This window comes from Procambarus clarkii, chromosome 84, assembly GCF_040958095.1.
Source record: "Procambarus clarkii isolate CNS0578487 chromosome 84, FALCON_Pclarkii_2.0, whole genome shotgun sequence".
NCBI classification, from domain to species: domain Eukaryota; kingdom Metazoa; phylum Arthropoda; class Malacostraca; order Decapoda; family Cambaridae; genus Procambarus; species Procambarus clarkii.
In genome coordinates, this window is record NC_091233.1 from 22,189,297 (window position 1) to 22,209,296 (window position 20,000).

Below are 20,000 nucleotides of genomic sequence, written 5' to 3' on the forward strand. Positions count from 1 at the left end.
GGAAAACAATGATGCAAATGAGATCTTTTTAATGAAAAGATCCTTAAGGTAAAAGTTGTTTTGCCTTGCACATCCCTTGTTGTGAACGTGGCCGGCTGAAGCTGTGAACGTGGTCGGCTGAAGCTGTGAACGTGGCCGGCTGAAGCTGTGAACGTGGCCGGCTGAAGGTGTGAACGTGGCCGGCTGAAGCTGTGAACGTGGTCGGCTGAAGCTGTGAACGTGGTCGGCTGAAGCTGTGAACGTGGCCGGCTGAAGCTGTGAACGTGGCCGGCTGAAGGTGTGAACGTGGCCGGCTGAAGCTGTGAACGTGGCCGGCTGAAGGTGTGAACGTGGCCGGCTGAAGGTGTGAACATGGCCGGCTAAAGCTGTGAACGTGGCCGGCTGAAGCTGTGAACGTAGCCGGCTGAAGCTGTGAACGTGGCCGGCTGAAGGTGTGAACGTGGCCGGCTGAAGGTGTGAACGTGGCCAGCTGAAGCTGTGAACGTGGCCGGCTAAAGCTGTGAACGTGGCCGGCTGAAGCTGTGAACGTAGCCGGCTGAAGCTGTGAACGTGGCCAGCTGAAGTTGCAAATGAAGTCATTTCAGCCATTCAGTTGGTGACAGAGGTTATGAAGACACAGTGATAGAATGAGTGGCAAGATGTGCTACCTCAACAGAAATGTGTGTCATCTCTTATTAGTTCTTGGAAGCTGTCTCTTGTTAAACTCTTATAATAATTATAATTCATTGTGGCTGAGAACAGGCAGCCAGCCTGTACATACAGTTCATGTTAGGCTTGTATCGAGGTCTCCCCTAAGGGTCGAATTATTGACCCTTCCCAGGATGCAACCCTCACAAGCAGACTAACTTTTGGGTACCTATTTACTGCTAGGAAATGCGCCCAACTATTTCTATGCTGTCCATATTCAAACCCAGAATTCTTGATTGGGTCAAGAACGAACCCGATTGTAGTACTGGGACCCTCTAAATTCACAATATATTAACCATATTAAGTGATCATAATGGGTTACTTATGGAGGTCATATTGTATTTCTTAATCTGTTAAGCAACCCATGGATAGCATCTCCATATTCAAAGATACTAACCCATTCTCATACAGTATTTCTATGATTTTTCCCATTTCATTTCATCTAGAATTGTGTACAGTACCGTACGTATATTAAGTATAATGATTATCTCTTGCCCTCAGTTCTATGTTCAAGCCTCGTTGGCGTCTGGGATGCAGTCCGCTCCTCCGGCTATTGCCCCGGCACCAGTGCCGCAGACGAGCACAAGTACGGTGTCGGCGCTGCACCAGCCTCTCCAACACCACCTCGCTCCACAGCCTCTCACTCACCCTGGAGTGTCACCATCTCCTATGCCACAGGTATTTTATCTCTTCATGCAAATGTATCAATTTGATTCTTATATAATGTCGTTATATAATAAGGGTCTCTAGTTGCTTAAATATTGGTATTAAACTTAAATGTTTGTTCTATGTTCTGTTTGCAGATGAAAATAATTGTTTTGGTATGGCATGAAATTTAGTGTATGTTTGAGTTTTTCTATGTAAAAGTTCTCAGTCGTAACATAAATAGATTATATATATATATATATATATATATATATATATATATATATATATATATATATATATATATACATACATACATACATACATACATACATACATACATACATACATACATACATACACTTTTCTATTAATTAATTCCTATTCGATAGTTTAAAGAGCTCTTATAAGTAATTGTTCTTATTCATTGGGCTAACATTAAAAGAAATTAGCATACTTTTTATATTAGCATTAGCATAATTTTTGACTTGCAGTCATGAAGTATAATTCAGATAAAGCTATTGTTATCATATTAAAACTTTTGTTTTTCAGTTCTCTCCGCAGGTACAAGTAATTCAGAGTGGAATACCAGGTGGCCCCTATCTCCAACAACTGTACCAAAATGCCCAGGGTCAACTGATCGTGCCTAGTAATCTCACCCTTCAGACGGCTACAGGCATGAATACAACGCCTATACAACCAAATACTCTGAATGGACTCAATCAGCCGCTTCAGGTGAGGTTGTGTAGACATGTCACTCTGTGCATGTACAGTACAAAGTTATAGAAATTGATTTAATAGTAATGGGTAGAATAATTAAACCATTTGCCTTACCATAGTGTTTTATGATGGAATCATAGTCATGATTATATGAGAATATATGTAAACTTTACCATCAGTCATATCCTGTGTTTATGTTCATTTTAACACTATTTATGTTCATTATTACTCATTAATTATTGTACAGTGTATTGTAAATCAAATGTATTCTTTAATATTAGAAGTTACTACTACTTTATACAATATTTTAGTACTGTGGTACAATAAAATTATAACATTGATTTACTGTATACTCAATACAAACGTTTAATAAATATTTGTAGCTTTGGTGATTTATCAGTTACTGCTACAGTATAGTATATTCACACCAGTTAAACAGAATTTATCAGTAGTTTATTTGAGCTCTGAAGCCATCTATTGATGGCAGGTTAACCTTTCTTAACATAACTGCTGAAAATAATTCTCCATTTATTACTATATCTCAAATGTTAACCAAACCACACACTAGAAAGTGAAGCGACGACAACGTTTCGGTCTGTCCTGGACCATTCTCAAGTTGATTGCGAGAATGGTCCAGGACGGACTGACCGATTGTGACATTCTCAAGTCACAATCGACTTGAGAATGGTCCAGGAGGGGCCAAAACGTTGTCGTCGCTTCACTTTCTAGTGTGGGGTTTGGTCAACATATTTCACCCACGTTATTGTGACTCCTCCTCTTCATATCTCGAATGTTCCTCGCATGGCTGACTTGCCATATATGTTATGCTTAGCAGCGACCTATACAGTAAACGTGTTGAGTTGCAGTGTGACGCTGCGTTATAGCTTTCTGCATCTTACAATAATGCATACTGTATACCAACGCACATCACAACTAGAAAGTAGATATCGGTACTATTGAATTTGGACAAACCGAGAAACTATTTTTTACTTACGTTGCAAAGACAAACTAAACTAACCTAACCTGCCTAGGCCTAATACACTCTATCTGAGGCCTAATGTAGTATATATGTGTGCTATATTAGGCCTAGGAATATTTAAGATTGTTTTTACCTTAATTTTTTTGGACTATAAAGTGAATAAGTGCTTAGTACATCAATGTTCGTACTATGGTGCACATAGCTACAAAGAGTACCATCTAAACAGGTGGATGGGTTGCAATAATGATAAGGGACAATGCTGCATTGAGAGATAATTGGAGCACAAGGTATAGATGGCTAAGAGGTGGAGCATAAAGAACCTAAGCAGACGATGAATCACAATAACATGGTTGAAGATATGATGACCATAATATGTTGATATTTTGGGCATCACAATCGACTTGATATAATGGTCCAGCACAGATCGAAACATCGTCTTCTCCGCATCTTGTGGTGTGTGGTTTGGTCATCATAAAGAACTAAATTTCACTTCCCTCGTAGTGACTGATGGGCAGGCACTGATGAGTAAATACAGAAAGAAAACACGTGATCAATACGAGTGTCCTCACAGTAGGTCTGAATGCCTCAGAAAAACAATTCACATAAGCTTGTTTCTACAATTTGTAATACAGTACAATGCAAGTTTTGTGAACTATTTCTAAAATATGAATGTACAGTGTACTGTATTATTTTTAACTGACATTTACAAATAAATAAGCAAGATTAGCAAAGAAAAAAAATTTGTTGGGAAAATCCAGTGGATGGATTTATTCAATTATTTAAGAGGATCTATTATAGACAGGTCCAAATTTGAGAGGGTGCTCTATATATGAAATATCACTGAAGCATAGTCTAAAACTTCTATGAAATACTATGGGAGCCGGTCGACCGAGCGGACAGCACGCTGGACTTGTGATCCTGTGGTCCTGGGTTCGATCCCAGGCGCCGGCAAGAAACAATGGGCAGAGTTGCTTTCACCCTATGCCCCTGTTACCTAGCAGTAAAATAGGTACCTGGGTGTTAGTCAGCTGTCACGGGCTGCTTCCTGGGGGTGGAGGCCTGGTCGAGGACCGGGCCGCGGGGACACTAAAAAGCCCCAAAATCATCTCAAGATAACCTCAAGAATCTCAAGATCTCAAGATCTCAAGATAACTATGCTTAATTTTTGCTTATTACTGGAGTAATTATTAATAATTACTGGATCAACTTGGTTGCGATGCTTATGAGCCTGTGGATTACGAAGATAAATACCCTCATAACCAGACCCCTGTAAACGGCTCGGTAGGCCCGGCACAAGGCTGGGAATCAGCGAATGGGTAAACCATGGAAATCTTATTTTATCTAAAATCTAAATCTAAAATCAAAAAATTTATCTTATGGACTTCTGAATGAGTTTGCTCATCTGTACTCTGTCTGACAGAACATTGGAGGGCACTGAAGCACTTAAGTTCTCTTCATTCTCTAATTAAACAAAATACAGTTGCTTTGAGCGGCCTGTGGGCTGCTCCAAGCAACAGCCTGTTGGACTAGGCTTTCACAAGTCAAGCCTGGCCTCGGGCTGGGCTTGGGGAGTAGAAGCACTCCCAGAACCCCATTAAGCAGGTATAAAGCAGGTAACAGTACATGGATGACTAGTTTGTATTATTATTATTATCTCATAAAGTGAAGTTCTCCTTTGTGCCATCACATAGGAACTAAAATGAGATGATACACCAGATTTAGCAACTTAGGCCATAACAATTTATTCTGAAAATATTTTGACTGTCAGATAACAGGTAAGTGTTGACGGGGAAATATGAACATCTACAATGAGAAATAATCGTAGGTGTGTTATATATTGATATCATGCTTTGGACAGTCTCTGACATAAACATAAAGAAAAGGAAATAATTCTAGACACTCAGGATTGGCCACATTAAGGTTTAACTCTGGCAGATTGGATGATAAATAAAGACTCACCTTTGTGACATGTGATCTGTCCCATTAGGAAATAAACATTTATTTATTAAATACTGTATAACGAAATAAGGAAGGCAGTCGTCCACAAGATTTTGGAGATATGGTACTCTATCTCCTATCTGGTCCTGAAAGTCATTAATAAGGAAAACTACTACTCCCTGTATTTTGTTAAGTCAGTCATTGAATATACATAATGAATATGCATTTAATTCAGTATAATGCAGTAAAATTCATTCCAATGTTTGGTTATAATAGCATCACACTGCTTGTCACTCGGTTATAGTAGTGATGCCTTCCTGTGTGACTCGGTCTGTGATTGTGTCCAGAGATAGGTTGATTTATGACCAGGAATGGAATCATCCCGGCCCTTACACTTAACTTCATAACCCCTGTAGGGGACTCTATCCCTCATCTCCCTAAACTATTATTTAATAGCTTAACCAACATAAAGTTGTCAAGGTAAAAAGTTTAACACTTTCGCGCTCCGTGGAAACTCGCGGTTGACAGGGGGTACGTAGCCCCTCCGCGCGGGTAAGCGCGCGGTGACACCCAAATGTGTATACTCGTTCCAGCTTTCTCACCTTAATTCTCGTGCTACGTCGCTCGTTTTGGTATCATTGTGTTCGCAATTAATTTCTCTACAGGTGTGTATAAATATAATGTCCAAAAGCCTAGCGTGACTCCCAACAGCAAAGCGTAAAGTCGGCAAAAACGCACAAAATCAGTAACATGTGCATTCTCGTTCCATTTTTTTACCCTAATTCTCGTGCTACGTTGCTCGTTTTGGTATCATTGTGTTCGCAATTAAATTCCCTACAGATGTGTATGAATAAAATGTACAAAAGGCTGGAGTGCCACCCTGCAGAAAAGCCTAAAGTTACCCGTGAACGAGCACCATTTTGTACATTGCAACCTAATGTTCAACTCGTTCAATTTGATAACATCAAATTTCGTGCTACGTCGCTCATTTTGGTATCAAATTGTTCGCAATAAAAAGGCGATTATTTTAAAACTAGTCCCAGAATAATAGAGCAATAACTGGATTTTTAACAAATATTTTAATTCTGGACGCTCATCATCACAAATTTATTTATATCTTTCCAGTGTTCTGACATAAATATTTGTGTTACATCTTTCATTTTGGTATCAAATTGTTCGCAATAAAAAGGCGCACATTTTAAAATAAGTCCCAAGATAATAGGACAATAAATAGAATTTTAACAAATATTTTAATATTCGGACCATAGGCCTATTTATAATATTTCAAGTGTTTGGACATCAAGTTTCATGTTATATCTTTGATTTTGGTATCAAATTGTGTGCAATCTAAAGGCGCTTATTTTAAAACCACTACCAGATTGATCTGATAAAATTTAAATTTTTAAAAAATATTTTAATGAGTGACTCAGTATTGCGTCGTTGGAACCCATTCAGTAGAAAAATGAGTGACGAGATAGTCAGTCTGTGGAACGCGAAAGTGTTAAAGAGGTGTCATCAGGTCAAGGGTCATGGATAACAAGGGGAGAGGATTCACTACCACAATTTCAGATGGTAACATCCCATACTATTTGAGGAGAGAGAGAGACTGCATACACCTACTGTACATTGTTTAGACTAGCCAGAACTGTAAGGATATGCATAAATTAGTTTCAAATCGACATTTTTGCCTATAAATGTAAGACAAGATGTACAAATAGCTGTATAGTAAATTCATATTTTTTCTTTATTGTGTAACTTATGATTAATATATTACATATTCTTCAGTTATGTCTTAAAATTTGGGTTGTAGGTAAACCAAATGTCGTTTCAGGTAATTGCAGCTGGGAAGCCATTCCAAGGTCAACTTGCCCCCCACATGTTGACAGCCACCACAGGGAAGGCTGGAGTACTGCAGGCTGGCGGTCAAGGTAATTACCTTAACTTGCTTATAGAATATGCTCAAAAGTTCACGGGGCATCTACATACCTAGTATGCAATTAGCTCAGAGTTGCTTCTCAAGTGTCTCGTAGAGGCTGTCATCGAGGGCACATGGTAATCTAACTGGCATATTTTGACAAATATTTCTCCATGAACATTAAAAGTATTGTTCCAATAGGTTACTCTCCTGCGGCCATCCCAACCACAGGTAGTCAGACATTGGTGATCGGTCAGCTGCCCGTGGGAGTCATCAGCAGCCAGCAGCACAACATACTTCCCGCACACTCCACTACACACAAGCCCGGAGATATGCAGAAGGTAACTTTATTTGTGGTTCTTTTATTTAACCACTGTACTGCACACCCCGTGATATCATGGGGGAAAGGGGGTGAGCAAACCAGCGGAGTGGTTAAATAACTGGGTTGTAAATGAGATAGATCTATCAATGTAATATCTTGAGGTTATCTTGAGATGATTTCGGGGCTTTAGTGTCCCCGCGGCCCGGTCCTCGACCAGGCCTCCACCCCCAGGAAGCAGCCCGTGACAGCTGACTAACACCCAGGTACCTATTTTACTGCTAGGTAACAGGGGCATAGGGTGAAAGAAACTCTGCCCATTGTTTCTCGCCGGCACCCGGGATCGACCCCAGGACCACAGGATCACAAGTCCAGCGTGCTGTCCGCTCAGCCGACCGGCTCCCTAATATATTTATAACATACAAAATTAGACAATAGTGTTCTTAAATATAATTATTATTTAAATAGGTTATTGATTGCGGTTCGAAGAATATTTTGAAAAATGACAGTGTTTGTTTTTGTACATATACAAGGGAGATTTAGAATGTTATTTAATGGCTTATCATGAAGCATTTTTAGTTACACAAGTAAATGCTGTAAGTAAAATTGATTTTCTCTGTTTTAAGTGGTGCCACTCAGAAAGTTGGAGATTGTTAAAGTTGTATTTACATGTTTTTAAGACAAATGCAGTTGCTGGTACTGAAAAAATAAAAGTAAGGCTTTATTTTTAGTAAAACGTGCGATGTGTTTTCCTACAGCAAGGCATCACGTGGGCGACCCCTGGGACTCTGCACTCTCCGGCTCTTCTGGCTGCTCAGAATCAGCCAATTTTCATCAGAGGTGCTCAACCGGGCCAAGAAAGTGTTTTTATTTCCAACACTCAGCCACAAACTATGCATGCACCTAATTGTAAGTTTAGTAGCTCTTGGCCCCATGCACACCACACTACACGACCACCTGTGGTGGGTCAAGCGGTGCCGTTTGGATTATGTTTACAAGATGAGAGGGACATAATGAGTAGTACTGGGGGTTCTAGGAAATTCCACATGCAACAATAATTGAACTCTTTACAGTACCTCAGTCACTCTTAGTGCTTGATCCAACATTACAGCTTATTATTTACATCTGATACCATGAACATAATACAGTATTGTATGATTCTATGACCCCAAGTGTAACATCAGTATAGTGCGGACTCCAAACATACTGTTAGTTATAAAGACTAAACAACTCACCAGAAGATGAGGAGACGACAATATTTCGGTCTGTCCTGCACCATTATCAAGTCGAGTGTGATAATGGACTTTGTAATGGTCCAGAACTGACTGAAATGTCATCCTCTCCTTATCTTCTGGTGTTTGGTTTGGTCATCACATTACCACCATATCCACCACTATAGCATAACCAGTTACCATAACTCCAACTACCTTCCACCTTTGCCAAAACACACCCAGAGCCTGTTACTGTTTTTTAATCTAGGCTTATGAGTTACAACTTAGCGGAAGGAGCAATCTCATATATGCTGATGTTTGCAGACATTGTAAAATGATTGATGAAAGTTAATAAATAACAAAAAGTGTAGTTTGGAGCAGGAAGATGTTGACAAATTCCAAGAATTGGCAGACAAATGGTTGTTAAGAGTTAAACCCTTTCTGCATTTGTGTAGTTATTTTCCATCTTTAGTGTCCTGCCACATGGAACTTTTTTTCTAGACACTAAACAGTGGCTGCATGTTGCTAGCAACACTGAGATAGCTCCACACTATTAATTCACATCAGGCCTTGTGAGTCATTAAAACCATACCGGAGGGCCACAGGCAAAAACCCGACCCTCCCTTAAGGAGGTGCAGAGAGCAGGGAATTCATAATCATCTTCACCGACACCAAGAAATCAAACCGACAGAAAGATGTGAAGCAAAACAGACCACATCAATGTCTAAAGAGAATAAATTAAACAATGCACCCAGTAACTAGGTCACATCACCCTCCCCCTCCCCTCTCCTCTGGCTCCCATGTTTACAACTCCTCAAGTCATTTGCTCGATGGCAGACACTATTGACTACTCCATTGAATTATCAGTTCTTTGAGTCCTGGATTTTTCCTGGATAAGTGTTGGCCATTCCTTGGACTCCGTCCTGTGGGGGGGGGGAGGGTTCCCCTATTTGCTTGTTTCATTCCAGCCTTGCATTCATTCCAGCCAAAAAACCATGCTCCCTCATATTTGTGAAAATTGTGTGTTCATAGTTTGGATCATCCACTAAAAATTAGTACTACATCAAATAAAATTTTATCTTACCACTCTGATTCCCTGAATAAAATTTGATGCTACCACCCTGATTCCCTGCTCCACCAGAGTCAGTATGAGTCAGATATGACCTATATGCTGGCAGAGTTGAATTGAACCCTCTGCCGCTGCTCAAGGCACCTTGCTCCTTGTTGATGACTGCTGTGGACGATCAGTCCTCTGGTCCTTGCACCGCTGCTCACAGAGGAGATCCAAGTAAAGCAATTTCAGACAAATAGTCTTCTATTTCTCTGGGTGGTTGCATTTGGCTTAGATCCTTTTAGAGTGTGAAGATGCCTTCTTGTCTGATCAAGCATTCAGGCAAAACTTGTCTCTGCTCTGGGGTTTTTATTTAGGGCTCCTGGGGTTGGGAAGGAGCCCAAGATGGGTTCCTGGGTGTCTTTCAACCCATCCTGGTCTCTGGTTCTTTCTGAAGATTTTTAATGCTCAGACAAGGGATCTTCCTTTTCTGTTGATGTTTAAGCTTGGTTTCTTGGCTACTCCTCCCTGGGTGCATTTCCACTTGCTCATTAGGTTCCTTGGATAATTATTTCACAAGTTTTTTATCATTCTATCATTAATCATTCATTAATTTTAGCCTTGAGTGTATCTCCTCAATGTTATTCTTCTACTGTTATACTTTCTCTCTCTCTCACTTTTGTTTTGTCACTTTAAAATTCTTGTATATTATTCCTTAGGTCATTTATATCATATGTTTAAACAGAGATATGTGCAACTGGGTAACTAAATAAATTCGTTTAAGCTATGATGCCGCCATTGGGATCGATGCAGCACGGCACTCAGACTCCCAAGCAACGAGCTGGAATGGAGATGCCTGCCAACATCCAGCCCAAGGCACCCAATATGCGTCCACCTATCCTGCCCTCCAATCCTACACAGATTCGTCCAGGTTCTTCAGTGTCGACTCAAACAGCTGGTCAGCAGCTTGCCCCTGGACCTATGACGGCACCCAGAACACAGGTGAGAAACATTGTTCCTTAAAAATCCAGCATTGAATGTAATCAAATGCCTCTTTCTGGAGGGCACCTTGGTGGTTGCTCAAGCATCTGAAGGGTCCCTTTTATAAAAGCAAAATTTGATGTTGAAATAAGTACATAAGATAAACATGAGAAGAGGGTAAATTGCCAAAGGCTTATTGGTCTATATAGGGTAGCTGTTATTTACAATCCCAAACTCACTCATATATATGTCTAACTCTAACCCATGCTTAAAACGATCTCGGTCTGTTATGTTGCCTGGTAACTTGTTCCATAAATCAACAAACCTATTTCCAAACCAGTATATACCCAGATCTTTTCTGAATCTAAACTCTTCCAATTTATATCAGTTGTTTTGTGTTCTGTTTTGTAATTTGGGTTACTCAGTTTGGAAACTTGACAATAAAATTAGAAATGGTAAAGGCACTGCTGTGCTGGTGAAAAAACTAAAGGCAAGAGAACTAATGCACAACAACTTATGAAGGTTGGCATATATTGGCGCTGGAGATCTGTAATCACAATGAAAAGCTGATTCAATACACACAGAAATCACAATAGCGTGATACACCAAATGAACAAATCCCCAAGGGCCGTGATGAAGGTTCGAAACTACGTCCATGATGATAAGAGGTTCGAACCCTACGGCCCTTGTGGATTTGTTCAAAAGCTGATTGTTATTGCCTAGAGTCCACCAACAAACAGTACATGGACAAAGAAAGAGCTCGATGATAAAAGAGACGACCTTATGATGATCATGAAAAAGCTTATAGCACGAGCAGACAAAAGATAAATCTGGATTGTTGGTACTTGGTGACTTTAGTTTAAAATAAAGAAATTATGAGGCCTATGAAGCAAGAGTGGATGGCAGGTTAATGGACCTCATCCTGGAGACATTCACATATTGACATGTAGAAAAAATGCTTTAGGAGCTAGGTAGAAACAAAGTAGTTGGCCCAGATGAAGTCTTACTTTGGGTTCTGAGAGAATGCACACCCAAGTTGAGCATTCTACTTCAGTTGACTTTTCAGGCATCTTTATATACAGGAATCTTAGCAAATATATGGAAAATGACAAACAGTTCCAATCTACATATATGGTAGCAGAGAAACCCTTCAAAATTACAGACCTGTTAACCATAATAGTTAAAGTATTCAACAATAATTAAAATGGGAAATTGGAAAATTATATGAGATAACTTTTGTAGAAGTAGGGGAGTAGCAGGTGCAACAGGAACTCTGAGAGAGAACTCTTATCAACATCAGAGGCCCGAGACTGTTTAACTCGCTTCCACTACACATAAGGGGCATAACTGGCCGACCCCTCACAGTGTTCAAGAGAGAACTGGATAAGCACCTCCAAAGGATACCTGATCAACCAGGCTGTGATTCATACGTCAGACTGCGAGCAGCCGTGTCAAACAGCCTGGTTGATCAGTCCAGCAACGAGACGACCGGGCCGCGGGGACGCTAAGCCCCGGAAACACTCCAAGGTAATTTCAAGGTAGAAGAACTCCCAAAACACTCTCCAAGTAGAATACCTGGAGATATGACATAATCCAGGTAGAATACCTGGAGATATGACATAATCCAGGTAGAATACCTGGAGATATGACATAATCCAGGTAGAATACCTGGAGATATGACATAATCCAGGTAGAATACCTGGAGATATGACATAATCCAGGTAGAATACCTGGAGATATGACATAATCCAGGTGGAATACCTGGAGATATGACATAATCCAGGTAGAATACCTGGAGATATGACATAATAAAACATAGTATGCCTTTCAAACAGGGAAGATACACTGTAACAAATCAGCATAGTTTCTGGGGGGAGCCCCGTCGGCTCCCCGGAGCTTTACCGGCTGATATGCTAATGTCAGACTTTGGCATCAGTCATGTGTATGGAGTTCTAGGGCCTACCGGGGACCACGAGCCAGAACCTGGCCCCCTCAGAGAGGCAAGGGGAGCAATGGCCTATAGAAACCCCCGTGTGGTTGGAAGCATTCTATGTCTGCCATCGACCGGGTCAAGCATCCAGAAAGGTAAGCATTCCAAAACAAACCCCTATTCTGGTGAAAATTGCTACCTAAGCCGAACTAGTGAATAGAACTCTTCAACAGAAAACACGGAAACTAGTATGACGTCATACGTCACCGCGCCGCTGTCTGCGCAGCTCCCCCCTCCCCGGGAGGGGGAAGGGGGAGCCCCAGACCTCCCACGCCGGCTATCCACCCATCAGTTCTTCGGCTGATGCTATTGGCAATGGTTATGTGCTCCGGCTCCAGTGGTTGTTTCAGCACTGTACCTAGAGTGTGGTGTCTGTTTTCTAGGTGGTGCGTGAGCCGGGTGTGATTCTTCAGTACTCGGGCTGCATGCGCCTAGGGTTCCCTTCCCTAGGTGCCTTGTAAGTACTGCCCTTGGGGCTTGGGGCCACCTTCCACAAGTTCCTTGGGTCCTGCCCCTGCTTGGCCGTTTACCGCTTGGCTTTCGGCCGCTCTTTGTGTGCTCGGGTGTTCTGTCTCCCATGTTCGCCTTAGAGTAAGGGGCGGTGTTTGCACTGGTGGGGCGCGGGGTACTGTGCAGCTTGTCTTTACCAATCATAGCGGCCGGCTCTGTTCCGCTTGGGTACGCTGTCCTCTTGCGGGGTTTTCTTTTTCTTTTGTTTATATACCTGGTGGGGGGGTCTGCCTTCGTTCTTGCCCCTTGTGTCCCTTGTGTTCTGAGTATTTCTGGTGGTACCCCCTGCTAGGTCCCCGTGAGTGTACACGTCCCGGGGGTTCAGCTCTTAGAAAGTTGTTTGGTAGCTTGGGTGCCGGTTAGCAGTACCCTGCCTGGGATTACCTGAGCGCGAGTCCTCTTAAAGTAAACGCTCGGGACCCTGGGAAACCCCTGGGGGCGCGCGGGTCCGATGGATGTGACCCCAGAGCCCCCCCCTCGCTTCCAGCGAGTTTGAGGGTTGCTCTCACCTTTTGTCTCTGGGTGACTCTCTGTTTTGCCTCCGTCTGCTGCCTGTGGGGTCGGTGACACCTTCGACCCGGTGTCCTGCGAGTTTGGTTGCTCGTTGTGGCTCGGTTACCCAGTTGTGCTAACAAAGCGGGTGCGGGCAGCAGGGGCGTTGCACTTGAGCCTTGGTGGTGGCAACGTTCTCGTGGTTTCCTCCCCGGGAGCCCCGGGGCTGCCCCGTTGTATTTCGTTTTGGGAGCTTGGGGGTGTTGGTTGCATCCACGCCCCCTTGTCTTTCCCCTGGTTCACCCTTCCTGCCTGCATCCGGTTCCTTACCGTCTGTAGGTTCAGGGCGGGGTGTTTCGTGGTGTTGAGACTCGGGCAGTCTCGGGGAATTCCCCTTCCGGGGTAGTGACGGGGGCATTTGGGCCTGTTCCTCCAGCCGTGTTGTATGAGTCTGCCAGTGGGCTCCCTTCCTTAGTGTTTTCACGGCTGCCCCGGTTTTCTGGTACGGCCGGGGCTTTGGGGGAACGGCTCGGCCCCGGGGCCTGTCGTGTAGGTTCCCGGGGCTGGGGAGGGGCTGCCTTGGGGGGGGCCTTGGCCCCGTTAGACCCCGTGGGGGGTTTTATCCCCCTCTAGGCGGGGCTTGTGGTTACGCGGAGTGGGGTCTTTCCTCCCCACTCGCCGTACGTGCTGTTGGACGTCGGCCCCTCCCCGGGCTCGGTTCCTTGGCCTTTGAGTCGGTTGGTTCCGTCCTGTGGGTGGATGTTTCCTCCCCCGCTTTTTGGGACGGTGTTTTTGTCATGTTTCCCCGTTCGTTGGGGTTCTGCGTGACTTTTGATCTCGGGTGCGCCTGCGCCTTCGTGTGCCTTCGGGACTAGTGTTGGCTTCTGTGTTCTCGAGGGTACGGGAAGGTTTTTCGCTACTTCCCGCATTATTGGAACGTCTGTCGGCTCCTAGTACTTGTCGCCCTGTTGGGCTACTTGTCGCCCTGTTGGGCTACTTGTCGCCCGGTTGGGCTCCTTGTCGCCCGGTTGGGCTACTTGTCGCCCGGTTGGGCTACTTGTCGCCCGTTTGGGCTACTTGTCGCCCGTTTGGGTTCCCTTTTTTTTGGGCTCTTTGCTTCTTTGGCCGGTTTTATTGTTCCTGCTTCCTCTTTTGGCTCCTTTTCTCGTGCAATAGTCCTGGCTGGCGCCTTCCCGCAGGGAGGGTGTGCGGTTCGGCCAGCGTGTTATGCGCATGCGCCGTGGAGTTTGTTTTGGTCTGGGTGATGGTTCAGTGCTGGGGTTTTGCGCCCTTTTTTTTGCTACAGTGCTTCGCCTCTCGTTCTTCTCCCTGGCTGCGGTATGTGCCCCTTTGCACCAGGGGTGTCCTGGTTCCCAGTTGTGGGGAGGACACCGCGGTTTTCTGTGTCATGGGTGTGGACCGCCTCCTTCGCCTCTCCCTGTTCTCCTGCGGGTCCGGCTCTGGCGTCTTCACCTGGCGGTGCTCCCAAGTTCTTCTGGGCACGGTTGAGTCGTGTCAAGTTCGAGCCACCATTCGCCAGGTGAGTTTCTGCGGTCTGGCGTCTTTTGGCCGGGCGCTGGATGCGGCGGTGTTCATATACCTGTTTTTATTTAGGTATAATTTTGTACGACTGAGACCGTTCGCACACCAGTGACTGTCCCTTTATCACCCCTTCCTGTCCCCCTCATGTGCATGTCCAACCCATGCTGGAGTCATTCAGGGGGACCCTCCTTTTTTAATGTTGTGAGGTGTGGGGGTTGTAGGGTTGGTTCTGTACTCACCTGGTGAGGCTCCTGGCTGTGCTTGCAGGATTTGAGCTCTGGCTCTTGGGTCCCGCCTATCTGGTAGAACTTGCGGGATAGTACCAGCGGAGTGCAGTGGTGCTATTGGCACTTTTGGGGAACACTGTATTACCATCAGTGGTCTGTGCTTGTTACACGACCTACTTGCGAGCATAAGCCTTCTTGCTGGTTCGTCCGTGGACTTCCAGGGCGCACTGGCCTGTTTTCGTATGGCAGTTCCGGCCCGTCCTGGTTGTGGGGGTATGTGGACCGGTGGACTGCTCCTAGCAGCTGCCTGGTGGGCCATCCTCTGGCCGGTCTGGCCTGACCTTGGGCCGGGCTTGAGGTGTAAAAGAGCTCCCAGTACCTCATCCAGCAGGTATCGAGCGGGGTTTTCTCCGCCGTCGGTCGCCTGGTGCAGGTTTCTGGGCCTGCAGGGTTTTGTCGTGTCTCCGTTGGCCCTGTCTGGGGTCTGCCTGCTCCGTTCTCTGCCTTTGCAGAGGGGAGTTGCTATTTACATGTTGCATGTTGCAGTGGTGCCTGTTGCTGCTGCTGCTGCACGTGAGCATTGGTACCGTGTTTCACGGTGGCGTGTCCTTGTTCCTGTGTCCGGTTGTGGAGTGGCGCTTTGCTGCCGTTTTGTGCCTGGGGATTGCGTGGGGTTTTTGTCCCTGCCTGATTGTCCACCCCTGGTTGTTCTCCTGGTTTTTTTTTTTTTTTGTGCTTCTGCTCTTTCTTCCTGCCTCTTCTGCAGCAGGAATGTTCTGCGTGTGTTCTTAGGCGTTTGTCAGCCTGTGTCCTGTGATGTGCTTCTTTGTCTCGGTCTGTTGCAGTTGTTCGTGCCCCTTGGTTCGGGTCCTGTTCTGGCGGCGACCCTTCCGCCTTCTTTGGTTTTCCTAGCTTGCCCTGCCGGTTGTTGTTGTTTTACTTTTTTTGGGGGGGTTCTTGCGATGTCTCGCGTCGGACCCGTCGTTTCTGAACTCCTGGCGGGCTTGCATGCTTCGGAGTTTTTCTGTTCGGCAGACGTTCCATCTCCTTGTGCCGCCTGGGTTTCGGTGGTCGCGCCCGAGATCTTCTCGCGGCTCCGCCTTTTTCCTGGGCTCGGGGGGGGGCCTTGTCGGGGCTGCTTATGTTCTGCCTCGTGGTCTCGCCTCCGGTTGGTGGTCAGGTGGCTTCGTGGTAGGTGTCCCACCTGCGTGCTTTCTTGGCGGCAGTATGGGGTATTTTGGCGGTCCTTCCTTTTCCTGTCCCTTCTTCGGTGGGTCCTTCTTGTTGGCTTGGTTTACTCTCGGCTTGGTTTTCTAGTAGGGGTTGGGGGCCGTCGTCTTGCCACATACTGTCGCCTCTTTTCGTGCGGCGCAGGCGGAGCCGCTTCAGCTTGCTTTCGGTCTTGGTGTTGCTTCTGCACCGTTAGTCAGCTGTCTTGTGCGTCATTTCACCTCCGGCCTGTTCGTGCGCCGCTTGCACCATCCTGGTCTCTGGTCAGCGTGCTCTGTCTTCTCCTCGGTTGGTAGTGCCCCTTCGGTTCCGGTGTGTTTTTTCGTCGGCTCTTTCCTTTGGGCCTTTGCCTCTGGGGGTCGGTTCGCTGTGTTTTCTTGCTCCTTCGGTTTTAGCGTTTTGGTTGTTTGATGGCAGCAGTCTCCATCTTTTCTGGCGGGGGGTGGGGCTGCTGCATTCTGGAGGGGTCCAGGGTTTGTTGGTGCTTTGTTGGTCGGGCCGGGGGTGTGTCGTTTTTGTGTTCAGTGGCGGCCCTCTGCTGTTGTTTGCGTGCCACGGCGTTTGGGTCCGGAGCGCGTTTTGCGTTGATCCGGTTCTGTTCTTCCCGGTTCGCGGGTGATGGTGTCCCGGGTGGTCAGCCGTGTTCTTGCGGCTAAGCTGCCTGTGGCGTTCGTGGCTTCGCTGCTCTTGCTGCCGTCTGGGCGACGTGGCCTTGCAGTCTTTCGAGCATGGATTTTTGGTGTTCGTGCAGGGGCCTTGCTGCTCGTGGTTCTCGTGTTGTTCCCGGGATTTTCGGGGCTGTGGCGCCTTGGGTTGGCGTTTGCTGCCGGTTGTCTCGCCTCCTTGGGGGGTGCGTGGTGTCCGCCTCCCGGTTTTGTCCCTTTGACCTTCCTCTGTGGGTAGTTAGCTCCGGGGAGCCGACGGGGCTCCCCCCAGAAAACCAGCGTTGAATGTAATGAAACGCCATTTTCTGGGTGAGACCCGGAGGCTCCCCGGCAACCCTCCCTCCCTCCGGTCGGCGTTTTTCGCGTGTTTTGACATCCAGCCTCAGAACTGATGGGTGGATAGCCGGCGTGGGAGGTCTGGGGCTCCCCCTTCCCCCTCCCGGGGAGGGGGGAGCTGCGCAGACAGCGGCGCGGTGACGTATGACGTCATACTAGTTTCCGTGTTTTCTGTTGAAGAGTTCTATTCACTAGTTCGGCTTAGGTAGCAATTTTCACCAGAATAGGGGTTTGTTTTGGAATGCTTACCTTTCTGGATGCTTGACCCGGTCGATGGCAGACATAGAATGCTTCCAACCACACGGGGGTTTCTATAGGCCATTGCTCCCCTTGCCTCTCTGAGGGGGCCAGGTTCTGGCTCGTGGTCCCCGGTAGGCCCTAGAACTCCATACACATGACTGATGCCAAAGTCTGACATTAGCATATCAGCCGGTAAAGCTCCGGGAAGCCTCCGGGTCTCACCCAGAAAATGGCGTTTCATTACATTCAACGCTGGTTTTTTGTGATAGAGCCACAGAGATCTTATAGGTTGGTTGGGTTGGCTGCATTTATCTGGACATAAAAAATAAAAAGACTTTTGATAGTCCCACATAAAAGGAGGTTCTGGAAGCTGAAACATTGTGAAAAGGGGACAAGTAGACTGCCGACATGGATGAAACATTTTCCTGCGTAAAAAATTAGGTTGAGGTGTTTTCTTGGCATTATATATATATCCTTCTCTAGTGTAGTTGTGCTTTATGAGTTTCATTTTATCACAAATAAATTGATAACGGATAAGGATTATAAATAAAATATTGGTTTCAGAATAAGGTGCGTGGAAAGAGTGGTGCCAACCGAGCATCTCCGGCCATGAGTAATGCTTCTCAGATGACCAATGCGCAAGTGTCCCACGCCGCTAATGCTAATGCCATGGCTGCAAATGCTGCTGCTGCTGCTGCTGCTGCCAATGCTAGCACGCAGGTGATGCAGCAGACAGCTGGATCTCCAGCACCCATGGCGGCTTCACCAACTGTCTCGGCCGCCAATAAAGTTATAGCTCAGGGTGCTCAGATGCAAGCTATTACTAGTATGGCTCAAACTAAGTAAGTGATTCATATCAACTTTTGTAACAAATTTTTTAAATTTTTGCTTTTAATTATATTTTTAATTTAACAAATTTATAGTTGTTGATTTAACTAAAAGATGAGTGAACAATTACACACACAAATCACAATAGCGTGATGCATCAAATGAACAAATCCACGAGGTCCGTGATGAGGGTTCGAACCTATGTCCGAGAGGATCCCAGACGCCCCTTAATCGACTGCTTTACCATGCCGTAGCACAGTCGATTAAGGCATGTCTGGGATCTTCTCTGACGTAGATTCAAACTCTCATCATGGCCCTTGTGGATTTGTTCATGAGTGAACAATTTCATGCACAACTTTACTGTTGGTGCTGGATGGTTAAGGATGCTGTTTAAGCTGTTATATAAAAATTTTAACAACAAGTTTTTGTAATTTCTGTGTTAGTAGCAATAATGAACTTTTGTAAATGCAAAATAGTTATAAAATAATTTTGTCTACAGACCTGGAGTTCCAATGACCCCTCCGACAGCACCTCTACCCCCAGCAGGGCAGCCGCCTCCTGGCTTGCCCCAGCTGGTCAGAGCTCCCGGATCGAAAAACCAGCAATCAAGTGTGAATATTCCTCAAGTGTCGGTGGCCCCCTCCCCACCCACGTTAATATCTAGTGTATCTCTACAAGCCCAGTCTCATGTACAGACTATGACTAGTCAAGCTTCTATAAACTCCCAAGCCACTACAACATTTTCTATGCAACAGCATCATCAACAGCAACAGCAGCAGCAGCAGCAACAACTACAGCAGCAACTACAGCAGCAGCAGCAGCAACAACAGCAGCAGCAGCAACAGCAGCAGCAACAACATCAACAACATCAACAACAACAGCATCAACAACAACAGCAACAGCAGCAGCAACAACAACAACAGCAGCAGCAACAACAGCAGCAGCAACAGCAGCAGCAGCAGCAGCAACAGCAACAACAGCAGCAACAACTCCATCACCAACAACAACAAATAATATGTCCAGTGTCTCAGGCTATGACCTCCCTGCAGCCTCCAACACTGGCGCCAGCAATATCACCAATGTCTTCAACACCTCCAACTCTCCAACCCAAGACAGAGACTAAAATGGAAACCATCACAACAACAAAGAAAGTAAACACCATATCTTCTCTTACGAATGAAAACGGTACAGGCAAAAAAGTTAATGCAGTGACGTGCATGCCATCTTCAATACCAGGGAGCGCAACACACATGACACAAGCTGTAACGCAACAGGTGCAAGCGCCAACGTTAAACGGCACAGCTTCCAGTGAAAGCGGAGAAGGTAGGTTGCCAAGTGCTTACGTCTGTGTCTATTGGGAGTGAAATCTAGTTCTTGGGTCTTGGGCCTGGTGCTTTTAAATTTTGTGACATTCTTGAAGCATTTTGGAAGGTTAGGAAAATGCAATTAGCCTCTTCTTCTCTCTCTCTCTCTCGTCATATTAGCAATTTTTGT

General features: G+C 45.5%; 1 protein-coding gene across 10 annotated transcripts in view; it reads left to right on the plus strand.

Moving 5' to 3' along the window:
• LOC123774890 (polyhomeotic-like protein 2) overlaps window positions 1-20,000 on the plus strand; it is a 136,320-nt gene that overhangs the window by 100,704 nt on the left and 15,616 nt on the right. For 6 of the 10 annotated variants that reach the window (XM_069316616.1, XM_069316625.1, XM_069316624.1 and 3 more), the window contains 8 exons: window positions 1,189-1,365; window positions 1,885-2,067; window positions 6,780-6,897; window positions 7,086-7,225; window positions 7,962-8,112; window positions 10,250-10,467; window positions 18,243-18,520; window positions 19,006-19,829. In XM_069316616.1, coding sequence (XP_069172717.1) covers window positions 1,189-1,365; window positions 1,885-2,067; window positions 6,780-6,897; window positions 7,086-7,225; window positions 7,962-8,112; window positions 10,250-10,467; window positions 18,243-18,520; window positions 19,006-19,829 — 2,089 coding nt within the window. The remainder of the gene's footprint in view (window positions 1-1,188; window positions 1,366-1,884; window positions 2,068-6,779; window positions 6,898-7,085; window positions 7,226-7,961; window positions 8,113-10,249; window positions 10,468-18,242; window positions 18,521-19,005; window positions 19,830-20,000) is intronic. The other 4 variants (XM_069316626.1, XM_069316621.1, XM_069316622.1 and 1 more) reach the window with 3 other exon arrangements.